At 39.4% G+C, this 12207-nt stretch overlaps 1 protein-coding gene across 1 annotated transcript in view; it reads right to left on the bottom strand.

Moving 5' to 3' along the window:
* The window catches only part of LOC126335903 (uncharacterized), a 388142-nt gene that overhangs the window by 140910 nt on the left and 235025 nt on the right, over positions 1–12207 (bottom strand). Inside the window, exons 9-10 of the mRNA XM_049999375.1 lie at positions 4486–4549; positions 2715–2926 (exon numbers count right to left, since the gene is read on the bottom strand). Of these exons, the coding sequence (XP_049855332.1) occupies positions 2715–2926; positions 4486–4549 (276 nt within the window). The remainder of the gene's footprint in view (positions 1–2714; positions 2927–4485; positions 4550–12207) is intronic.

Genomic DNA, 12207 nt, shown 5'->3' with positions numbered 1-12207 from the left:
CAATAATAAAACTGTGTATAGTGGCTAAGTAGTCCTCCAAATAGTAGAGTATTGTTCACAACACATTCAATCACTCATTCACCTTAATAGCTACTACCAATAGTCTTATAATTTGGATTATTCTTTACCACATTGTGTTTTTATTGTCTTAAGTATTTTTATATCATTTCACAAGTTTAAACAACAAAAAACATTCATTTCACATCTGTAACGAAAACTCTATAATTTCTGTAATCACCGCTAAACATAAAAAACAGCAGAACTCAGATCAGATGAATTTCAGATGGGGATAGAAGTTATGTTGCTGCAAGAGTTATTCTTTGCTGCATGATCAAACCTCACATGTCTCATTAGTAGATGTATTCCAAGCAAGGTTGCCCAGCTTCTGCACTTTGAGAAATGCCACTTCCATACGGCAAGTGTTGTCATAGGACAGGAGGTTTCCACAGTAGTCTGTCATTCTGATCTTCAAAAGTGAAGTACTTAGGTTAATGATGAAGTTGGTTAAAACAATACTTGAGACTGATTTCAGCTTATGTTAAAGCCATTCTCAGATTTTTTGAGCCCCTGTGGCTGGTGCTGGCAGCTAAGTTTTTCACATGGTACGATCATGGTGTCACTTAAAAAACAGAGGAGCCACCAGCACCAGCCAAGGGGGGGGGGGGGGGGGGGGGGGCAATAAATCTGAGGATGGCTTTCACAAAGGTCGAAACTGATTATAATAAACAAATGTTATTGCAATCTTGACTATTGTTTTAACCAAAGTATAGCACAAGATCACTGTGCTCTACAGACAATGTTGCCTAAATTTATGAATGTGGAAGTTGCCTACAGAAACAACAACCAAGGTTAATATTCTTACTGCATCTAATTTTACTTCTCAGTGTATCTATATTATCTCTGGACAACAGCTGGTATAGTGTTTCAGAGTGCATCATGTCTGACGTACTCTCTCAGACAGCTCCTACTTTGACTTTGTGTCTCCTTGTCCATAGTACAGGTGAATCTCTCTCATCTTGACAGTTTGAGTGACTTCCTCTTCCTATATAATGTTCTGCAACATATACATCACATCTTTGCTAAGGGAACTATTAACTCTGATGTTTTCTATGATTTCCCTTCATCGCTTCAGGCAAATGCTGGGATGGTTCCTTTGAAAGGGCACAGCCGACTTCCTTCCCTAATCTGTTGAGACCGATGACCTCATTGTTTAGTCTCTTCCCCCAAACAACCCAACCCAACTCTGATGTTTAGGTAATATGTCTGTTGGAAAAACTGTGCATTTTGATTAGTTAAGGTAAGTACCAGCAATCAACTCTGACTCATAAATTATTAGTTTTTTGATGGAATTTGCATTTGATACATATCAATGACTTTTATAATTTTAAACTAACAGAATGTAGGTAATCTACCACTTCAGATATCTCCCAATATTCTTCCAGAATAGAGCACTTGCCCACGAAAGGCAAAGGTCCCGAGTTCGAGTCTCGGTCGGGCACACAGTTTTAATCTGCCAGGAAGTTTCATATCAGCGCACACTCCGCTGCAGAGTGAAAATCTCATTCTGAAAACATCTCCCAGGCTGTGGCTAAGCCATGTCTCCGCAGTATCCTTTCTTTCAGGAGTGCTAGTTCTGCATGGTTCACAGAAGAGCTTCTGTAAAGTTTGGAAGGTAGGAGACGGATACTGGCAGAAGTAAAGCTGTGAGTACCGGGCGTGAGTCGTGCTTCGGTAGCTCAGTTGGTAGAGCACTTGCCCGCGAAAGGGAAAGGTCCCGAGTTCGAGTCTCAGTCGGGCACACAGTTTTAATCTGCCAGGAAGTTTCATATCAGCGCACACTCCACTGCAGAGTGAAAATCTCATTCTGGAAACATCCCCCAGGCTGTGGCTAAGCCATGTCTCCGCAGTATCCTTTCTTTCAGGAGTGCTAGTTCTGCATGGTTTGCAGAAGAGCTTCTGTAAAGTTTGGAAGGTAGGAGACGGATACTGGCAGAAGTAAAGCTGTGAGTACCGGGCGTGAGTCGTGCTTCGGTAGCTCAGTTGGTAGAGCACTTGCCCGCGAAAGGCAAAAGTCCCGAGTTCGAGTCTCGGTCCGGCACACAGTTTTAATCTGCCAGGAAGTTTCATATCAGCGCACACTCCGCTGCAGAGAGGAAATCTCATTCTGGAAACATCCCCCAGGCTGTGGATAAGCCATGTCTCCGCAGTATCCTTTCTTTCAGGAGTGCTAGTTCTGCATGGTTCGCAGAAGAGCTTCTGTAAAGTTTGGAAGGTAGGAGACAGATACTGGCAGAAGTAAAGCTGTGAGTACCGGGCGTGAGTCGTGCTTCGGTAGCTCAGTTGGTAGAGCACTTGCCCGCGAAAGGCAAAGGTCCCGAGTTCGAGTCTCGGAATCTGCCAGGAAGTTTCCAATATTCTGTTTAAGTTTTCTCTGCTGTAAGTTTGCCATATGAAAATGTTACACTATCCTGGAAAATTTTATTTTGCAAGCCAAATATTACAAGCTGGAAGCCATTTACCAATGATAAGATGAATGCCCTCATATATTCTTCCTGTGGGTATCAAGCAAACACCTGAGAACTGTTACTTCACATTTAATGAATTTATTATTCATAAAAATTAAATTTCAAGGGAATTACAATAAACTATATCAAATCCCATATAAACTGTTAGATTGATACAATTCACATAGTTTCACACTTGTTAATACAAACCTGTGTTGCTGGAGCTTGAGCTTCAGTTGGTTGCCCACCACCTGGTGGTAGCGGGGGTGCAATAGGTGGTGCATCAGCTGATGAAGAGGTTTGCACTTGTTCTTGTGGTGCTGGCAGTTGTGGCGGTGCAACAGGTGGTGCATCAACTAATGTAGATGATTGTGCTTCTCCTGCTGATGACAATTGCCGACCAGTTTTTCTAAGTTTGAACTCTGGAAAACATTAATGTAACCTTGCATATAATTTATGGTTGACCAGGACGGAAAATGTCATGATTTACACATAATGTAAAATTAAACACAGAAAGAGACTGCCAGTATTTGCATACCCATCTCCTAATAAAAAAAATGTTTTATATATATTTCAATGCAATACTACTCTCCATGAACAAGTGTATGAGAAGCAAAGGAGCAAAGTTCACAGGTAAACATTTTAATCAGGCAGGCTATTGTCACATGATAGGGTAAACATTGTGTGTGGGTAATTTTGATGACTGCTACAGCTTTCCTGTATGTATCACTAAGACATGAGGTACAACTTAGTCATTGCTCTATGAATTATCTACTTGGTATTAGAATTTACTTTGATGTGAGTAAAGTCCCCCCAAGATCACAATTTGTGTCGTTTGAGATTTTTCCTTATTTTGAATACTAAATATGACAGACACCCTTTTTTCACAGTGTCACTAACTGTCACTTTACAATTGAGGAAACTCACTAATAATGATAAGTTTTTAAGAATATTGGAGCAAGGTGTGACATAATTTAAAATTATGAATAATCTAGCCTATATATCACAAGCAAAATTCACAAGAGAAAACATTTTGACTATTGTTACTCGTAATAACTAGGTAACCACATAAAATATCTCACTGAACAAAAATTACACTTCCAGTTCATTCTCATACACATCAAACATACTTTCAGGTACTGTATAAAACAGTAAGTGATCTAAAATTACAAGGCATGCCGTCTGCTGCACTTTGTAATAAGTACACACAAAAGTACGAAAGGTTATCTTAACTTTCAGAACTGCTACATATTCCCCAGACAGAAATGTAGGGAATGTTAAATCATTAAAACTTAAGATAGAACAATATAGTACTCCAAACAAGAATAGCAAACAAAGCTAACAAAACGCCAAAAATATTACAGATAAGAAAATTTAGTTTTTCTGAATATACATCATCTTTTAAAGCCTATAGCAAAAATATTCAGATTTATACAATAGAGGAAATTGACAGTAAGACACTTTAGAAAACAGTTTCACATTTTGGCCTCATAGAGCCATGAGCAACTATATTAGCAGAACAAAAATCTCTCTTCTCCAGAAACTGAACAATCGGAACGCAGTATACTGGTGCCAACAATCCCCCCTCCCAACACACACACACACACACACACACACACACACACCAAATAATGATTAAAAAAAGAAAAAAAATCATCATTTTGTATGAGAGTTATAAGTTTTTTAAATATCACATTTATTCCTTTATACAATAACCACATTTTATATATGTCCTCTTACAAGCTAATTATCTGCATCTACATCTACATCCATACTCCGCAAGCCACCTGATGGTGTGTGGTGAATTATCAACATAAAGTACATGCTACATGTACGCAAAGAAACATCAGGCTATGTGATAAGATAGAAAGGTTCGAGCAGCAGAAATATGGTACAAAGTCACCTATGAAGGTGTGCAGTTATCAGATACACAAAAGAATTTAAAATTAGACTCATTACATCTATCAGAAAATATACTCACGGCCGGATTTAATTTGCTCCACTGGATTTGTTGCTTCGATACGTGGAGCTCTTGGTGCTTGTGTCTTGGATGGTAATGTTGAAATAAACAATGAGATTAGAAAGGGGTATATTTTTAAAGAAATAAAAATTATCTGAATGATAAACTCTAGAACTGTGCTACTAATAATGCTGCATATCTGGTATCTATATACTAAAGGAACATAAGTTGTGACATAATTCTTTCTATTTGGAGATAAAATTTAGTGATAATAACACTGAAATGTGCAATAATCCCTACACTGGTTACACAAATTACTAAAAATTGTTAATATTTGTTAGGTCTTCTTAAATGCATCAGTGAATAATTCATATCTCTATTTTATTGCAGCCTATAAAAGAAATCATCACCTGAAGCTGTGAGGATAATTATTTGTAATAAACACAGACACACACACACACACACACACACACACACACACACACACACACACACACACACACACACACAAAGTAAGTATTCTAATAAAAAATAACTAAATTCACAAGGAAAGTAAATAAAGAAGGACGTATGTACAATGATAGAACCATTTTGCTGTCCCGCGCAACACTACAATTAGCATATGGAAACAGTTATGTGCCACATGAGTTACTCTCTATAAATGTACTGTTAGTATACAAATTTCTGAGCATGCAGCCAGGCTATTAGCCTATGTTAGACTTGTGACTATTGATTTATGAATCCATACCACTCAGAAATGATGAAAGACTACATTACAACACTATTTTCATTGAGATAATTTACACATTCCAATTTATTTTGCAATTTACTTTATGTTACTTCTAATTAGTGGTACTTTATTCTCCATTACTTATTTGTTCAGTTAATATATTAGCTTCAAACTGTGGGAAAACTGTTTTCCACTTTTATTCTTCCTTTCACAGTTACATTTGCAAGGACATGGAGAGTAATTTTTGTCTTTTTTGTAAATAATACAAGATATGTCTTGCTAACAATAATTAGTAGTTTCACTGCTCTGATGATTACTCTTCTTCTGTAGTAACTGTTGAGATTGGGGGTCAAGAAACCCTACATACTACACTGACAATAGTGACAATTTTCTGAGTGCTTGGGGGCATTTCACAGACTGATTCCACTCACAGCTTTTCTTTTTTCAGCAATTTGAGTATTTTGAGAAATTTGTTGTGCATGGTAAGATTCACATGGTGACTAAAGTAAAATTGTTTCAAAACCTGTGAGCCACATTATCTGAAAATGTAATCTAAACTGTAAATATAGCATTAAAAAACTACTGTAAATCAGTCTGGACATAATAATACATTACTCAAATGAAAGTTATCCTTCAGATATTGAGACAAACTCACAACACTGGTTAGCTGCGCACTAGTAGGTATTCATATATTAAAAACAAAGATTCCAAGACTTACCAAGCAGGAAAGTGCCGGAAGACAGGCACAATGAACAATATGTCTGCTTGTGTCTGTGTATGTGCGGATGGAAATATGTGTGTGTGTGTGTGTGTGTGTGTGTGTGTGTGTGTGTGTGTGTGTGTGTGCGAGTGTACACCTGTCCTTTTTTTTTCCCCTAAGGGAAGTCTTTCCGCTCCCGGGATTGGAATGACTCCTTACCCTCTCCCTTAAAACCCACATCCTTTCGTCTTTCCCTCTCCTTACTGAAGAAGCAACCATCGGTTGTGAAAGCTAGTAATTCTGTGTGTGTGTTTGTGTGTTTTGTTCATTGTGCCTGTCTGCTGGCGCTTTCCCGCTTGGTAAGTCTTGGAATCTTTGTTTTTAATATATTTTTCCCATGTGGAAGTTTCTTTCTATTTTATTTACATCATCATTAATTTGAACCCAACAATCTAGTAGGTATTCATAAATATTTGTATCAACAATAAGATGGCCTTGCATATTCATCTGTATATAAGTCCTGTTGAACAAGAGTAAATGCTTCCAGAGAAGCCTGAGCTGAGCCTGTTGCTGATTTATGAATGAATTGTTGGTGGCACATCTGGAACCATCAGTCAGTTAATTCTTCAGATGGGATATGGTGAAAACAGTCTACCATAGTTATATGAACTCAAAGAATACATGCTATTATTACGCTGAAGTATCTCATTAGTATGTCTGGAGCCCGGGGAGAACTTTATGGGCTATTTTTACTTTCATGACCATATAAATTATTTACTTGTAAAGTCCAGCATATTTCTTTGCTAGTCTAAGATAAATGTTAACCATAAATTTTGTAATTTTATTCAACTACCGTCTTATTCTATATGATTTTGATAAGGTAACCACCATGGACCATGCTCAACATTATTCACATCTTATATTTCCCTCCGTATTCAGTCTGAGCTATTCATTGTTATTCAGCGGGTTTTCTTTGAATTCTTTGACATCCTAATACCATCTCATATTGCACCTGTACTCTTTGCATTTATTACTCCATCAATGCTTACATTATCTGTGTAATTGACTAAATTTCACATATTGTAACCAATAAGCACTAACCTAAATATGTGTTCCCATCAGTAGACTATCCAGTCATATGAACAGTGGCCACAAAACAGTGGCTAACAAGAACAATCAGTTGTAGAGCATTCTGAACAACACATCCAATTATTCATTAACACATTCATTGTTGTAGTATTAACAGTTACTTCTCACACTTTCAAGTTTGAAATTATGCTTTGCTATACTGTGCCTTTGTTATTCTGACTTTTTTTATGTCAGCATAGTATTACACAAGTCTGAAGAAAAAAGGACATACACTTTACCTTTGTGACAAAAGAGGTGTAACCTTCGTAATTATCATTAAACATAAAAAATAGAAGAATTCAGTTGTCAGTGTGATCTTACAATGTCTTGTCAATTTCTCTATCACTGTTATTATATATCTAAACTTTGAGGCAGAAACCAGGTTAGTACTTTTCTTCAGTAGTCAAAATGTATAGTATTGTCAGCAGACATATATAAAAGTAAAAGAGACACACTAACCAGATTTCAGAACTAAAAGTACTTTAAGGAATTTGTTGAGGAGGATAATACATGCAGGGCAAGTCACTCAGACCACAACATGACAGAGTTCCACATGTAGTGAGAACAAGGGTAGGCAAAGAAGAGGAAAGAAGCATCCCTCACATGACTGAATCAAAATTCATGGCACTTCGGGCAGATGAAGCAGCAAGGGGAGTAACTCAGCAGAGCAGAGATGAATGTGGGATCATTGTTGTCACAACATGGGCTGCAGATAGGGCAAAGTGAAGACTGATATGGCCTATCATCATGGGAAATCATTTATAGATTTTATGGTAGTTGCTGATGGGAGATTAGTGGCTGAAGTTTTTGTGTGTGGATGCTAAATTAGTAGGAAGGTGACAGGGGGTGTTTCTCATAAAGTTTTTTAGTAGTTTTGGTAGAGGACAGGCTGGCAGTGGACAATAGCATGGTAGCACTTCTGTCACATTGAATGATTCACTTCATTTGTCATTGGCCCCATTCTTGCAGGAATTTTTTCTAGCTGTATCAATGTTGGAGATTTGATGTTTTACTGGATTAGTGATATTCATGGTACACTCATGAAATTGTTGTCTGGGTAAATACCCATTTCATCACTACCTCAGAGATGCCATGTCCCATTGCTCACACAATTCAAACTCACTTAAATCTTGATAACCTAACATTGTAGCAGCAGTAACCAATCTAACAACTGCACAAGACATTTGTCGCACAAGACATTTGTCTTATATAGACACTGCCGACCACAGTGCCATATTCTGCATGTTTACATATCTCTGTATTTGAATACGAGTGTCTATACCAGTTTCCTCGTGCACTTCAGTGTAATTCAAATAACTTTCTGCTGCAGTATGAATATTCTTTTCATTCCTGTGGTGGTTGAGTTCCCCCACGCTGTGATTCCATACTGTCTGCATGGTTCAAGAAGTCCATGCTAAACAGCATAGAAGTGGTCTTGACGTGCATACTGAGCCAGTTGTTTCACAACAAATATCACTGAGCTTAACTTATTGGGATCAGCATTTATCAGCTGCTTCCAATTCAGCTCACTGTCTACTGTTAAACCTACAAACATTTTAACTAAAGTTACTTCTTCCAGTTCTATTTCACCTATAAAAATGTCTGTGTGTTCTCCTTTTTGTTTATTGCTGAAAACCATATACACTGATATGGCAAATCATTATTACCACTGTCCACTGTAATGTTGGACGCTGTATGACAGTGTTGCAGGCACATGACATGAGAACAAAAGTATGTAAGCAGAGTAGGCACAAATGGGGGATCATCCTAGTGAAGATATGGGCTAAAACTGGGGAAATAAGTGGCTTTGACAAAAGGCAGATTATTATTATGCAAGGTCTGTGAATGAGTATCTCAAAAATGGAGAAGCTGGTCAGACGTTCACATGCTACTGCTGTGAGTATTTACAAAAAGAGGTAGATGGAAGTGAACCTACCACTGGGTGCTAAGTGACTGGATGTCCACAACTCATTGCAGAAAGTGAGATTTGGAGGCTTGTCTGCTCTGTAAAGTAGGATAGGTGTTGACCTGTGGCATCTCTGCTGAAAGAGCATAATACTGGTGCACATACAAATGTTTTGGTGCATGCTATTCATCACACCCATTGTTGAAGATGGAGCTCCTCAGTGGACCACCCCTGTGTATTCACATGTTGACCCAACAACATCATCAGTTAAATTGCAGTGGTCATGAGACCTTTGAGTTTCAACCATTGATCAATGGGAACATGTTGGATCTTCAAGGGAATGAAAATTGTCTGTGGTTTGAGGACATTATAGTGAACTCAAACTGGAGTCTCAGTGACCAAATTCACCTGATGTAAATCTTACTGACCCCATCTGGGCCACTATCAGATCCCATCAAAGCATACATAAATCAATGGCTCCTTATTTACATGAATTATATGACCTCCATGATACCGTTGGATAAGCAGCAGCCAGCAGCAAGTCGTATACTCTTAGCTCACTTATTTGTTACATAGTTTAATTCTTAATTTCTTTGCATGTTTTTGGGTACTTGCATTGTTTAATTCATAAATTTTGGGCGTATTATTGTATTTGAGACTTGTACCATCACGTTTTAGTACCTGAATAGGGTAAATTCGCTTACTGTAGTCGTCTGTCTTCTCTTTTTGTTTTGAACACCATCAGCAAGTCACATACTCTTAGCTCACTTATTTGTTACATTGTTTATTTCTTAACTTATTTGCGTGTTTATGGGTACTTGTATTGTTTAATTCATAAATTTCAGGTGTATTATAGTATTTGCGAGTTGTAGCAGCAAGTTTTATTATCTGAAAAGTGTAAAATCGCGTAGACTCCTTCTGCCGCTGACTAGTGTGTCAGCAGTGCGCAAGTAGCAGCATTATTGCATTTACTAGGCGATCTTGTATATTAATAACCTTTTAAATTTTGTGTCAAATTGTTTGTGCTCTCTGTAGATTAGTTCAGACGTTCTTTGCACAACAGTCTTTAGCATGGATAGGGACTGCAACTGTTGTGTTCAGATGCGGGCTGAGTTGACATCCCTTCGCTTCCAGCTTCAGGCGGTGTTGGCTTTGGTCACACAGCTCGAGGCTGTTGCCAATGGGCATCACTGTGAGGGACCGGATGAGGGTTTGTCGGGGACGGCCACCTCGTCCCACGCATCCCCCAATCGGACTACGCCTGTGGCTACCTGCAATACTGCCCAAATTGAGGCTGACCCCTCACCCGTGGTTGAGTGGGTGGTCGTCTTGAGGTGTGGCAAGGGGTGAAAGACATTCTGGAGGGCTGAACAGAAGGCCTCTCCAGTTTGTCTGACAAACCGGTTTCAGGCTCTGTCTCCAGCTGATACTGATCTTCAGCTGGACATGGCTGCTTGACCTGTTCCAGAGGTTGCCTCTCAGTCTGCGAGATCCAGACGGTCACAGAGGATGGGCTTACTGGTAGTTGGGAGCTCCAACTTCAGGTGCGTAATGGGGCCCCTTAGGGATATGGCAGCAAGAGAGGGGAAGAAAACCAATGTGCACTCCGTGTGCATACCGGGGGGAGTCATTCCAGATGTGGAAAGGGTCCTTCTGGATGCCATGAAGGGTACAGGGTGCACCCATCTGCAGGTGGTCGCTCATGTCAGTGTATGTGTTTGTGTGTGTGTGGTTTGAGGTTTCCGGGCACTAAACAGCATGGTCATCAGCGCCCAAATGCATAGAAACAGAAACATATGCAGTGAAGGGCCGAAGACGGACAATGAACAAGTAGAATGGCTAAAAGACACAGACCTGATGCAGTTCCAAATCCTCACATACCAATGATGTGTGTCGCTATGGATCAGAGGAAATACTCTCTGGCTTCTGGCAGCTATCCGATCACTAGCGGGATGAAAGCAGAGCTCACCATCTGCAGCATCGTTGAGAGTACTGACTGCGGACCTTTGGTACAGAGCTGAGTGGAGGGTCTAAATCAGAGGCTGAGATGGTTCTGCGACCATGTGGGTAGCAGATTCCTCGACTTGTGCCATAGGGTGGTGGGGTTTGGGTTCCACTGGATAGGTCAGGAGTCCACTACACACAGCAGGTGGCTACACAGGTAGCAGGGGTTGTGTGGCATGGACTGAGTGGTTTTTTAGGTTAGATGGCCTTGGGCAAGTACAGAAAGGGCAACGGCCTCAAATTGTGCGGGGCAAAGTCAGGACATGTGGGGACCAAGCAGCAATCGGTATTGTAACTGTAACCTGTCGAAGCTGCATTGGTAAAGTACCGGAACTTCAAGTGCTGATAGAAAGCACCGAAGCTGAAATCGTTATAGGTACAGAAAGCTGGCTGAAGCCAGAGATAAATTCTGCTGAAATTTTTACAAAGGCACAGATGATGTTTAGAAAGGATAGATTGCATGCAACAGTTGGTGGCATTTTTGTCACTGTTAGCAGTAGTTTATCCTGTAGTGAAGTGTAATTGGATAGTTCCTGTGAATTATTATGGGTGGAGGTTACACTCAATAACCGAGCTAGGTTAATAATTGGCTCCTTTTACCGACCTCCCGACTCAGCAGCATTAGTGGCAGAACAACTGAGAGAAAATCTGGAATACATTTCACCTAAATTTTCTCAGCGTGTTATAGTCTTAGGTGGAGATTTCAATTTACTAGATATAGACAGGGACACTTAGATGTTTAGAATGGGTGGTAGGGACAGAGCATCAAGTGACATTATACTGAGTGCACTATCCAAAAATTACCTCGAGCAATTAAACAGAGAACCGATTCATGGAGATAACATCTTGCACCTACTGATAAAAAACAGACCCAAACTTTTCAACTCTGTAAGCACAGAACAGGGAATCAGTGATCATAAGGCCATTGCACCATCCCTGAATATGGAAGTAAATAGGAATATAAAAAAGGGAGGAAGGTTTATCTGTTTAGCAAGAGTAATAGAAGGTAGATTTCAGACTACCTAACAGATCAAAATGACAATTTCTGTTCCAACACTGACAATGTTGAGTGTTTATGAAAAAAGTTCAAGGCAATCATAAAATGCGTTTTAGACAGGTACGTGCAGAGTAAAACTGTGAGGGATGGGAAAACCCACCGTGGTTCAACAACAAGGTTAGGAAACTACTGCGAAAGCAAAGAGAGTTTCACTGCAAGTTTAAACGCAGCCAAAACCTCTCAGACAAACAGAAGCTAAACAATGTCAAAGTTGGCAT

This window comes from Schistocerca gregaria, chromosome 2, assembly GCF_023897955.1.
Source record: "Schistocerca gregaria isolate iqSchGreg1 chromosome 2, iqSchGreg1.2, whole genome shotgun sequence".
Classification (NCBI taxonomy): Eukaryota; Metazoa; Arthropoda; class Insecta; order Orthoptera; family Acrididae; genus Schistocerca; species Schistocerca gregaria.
This window is presented reverse-complemented; position numbering and strand designations above follow the sequence as displayed.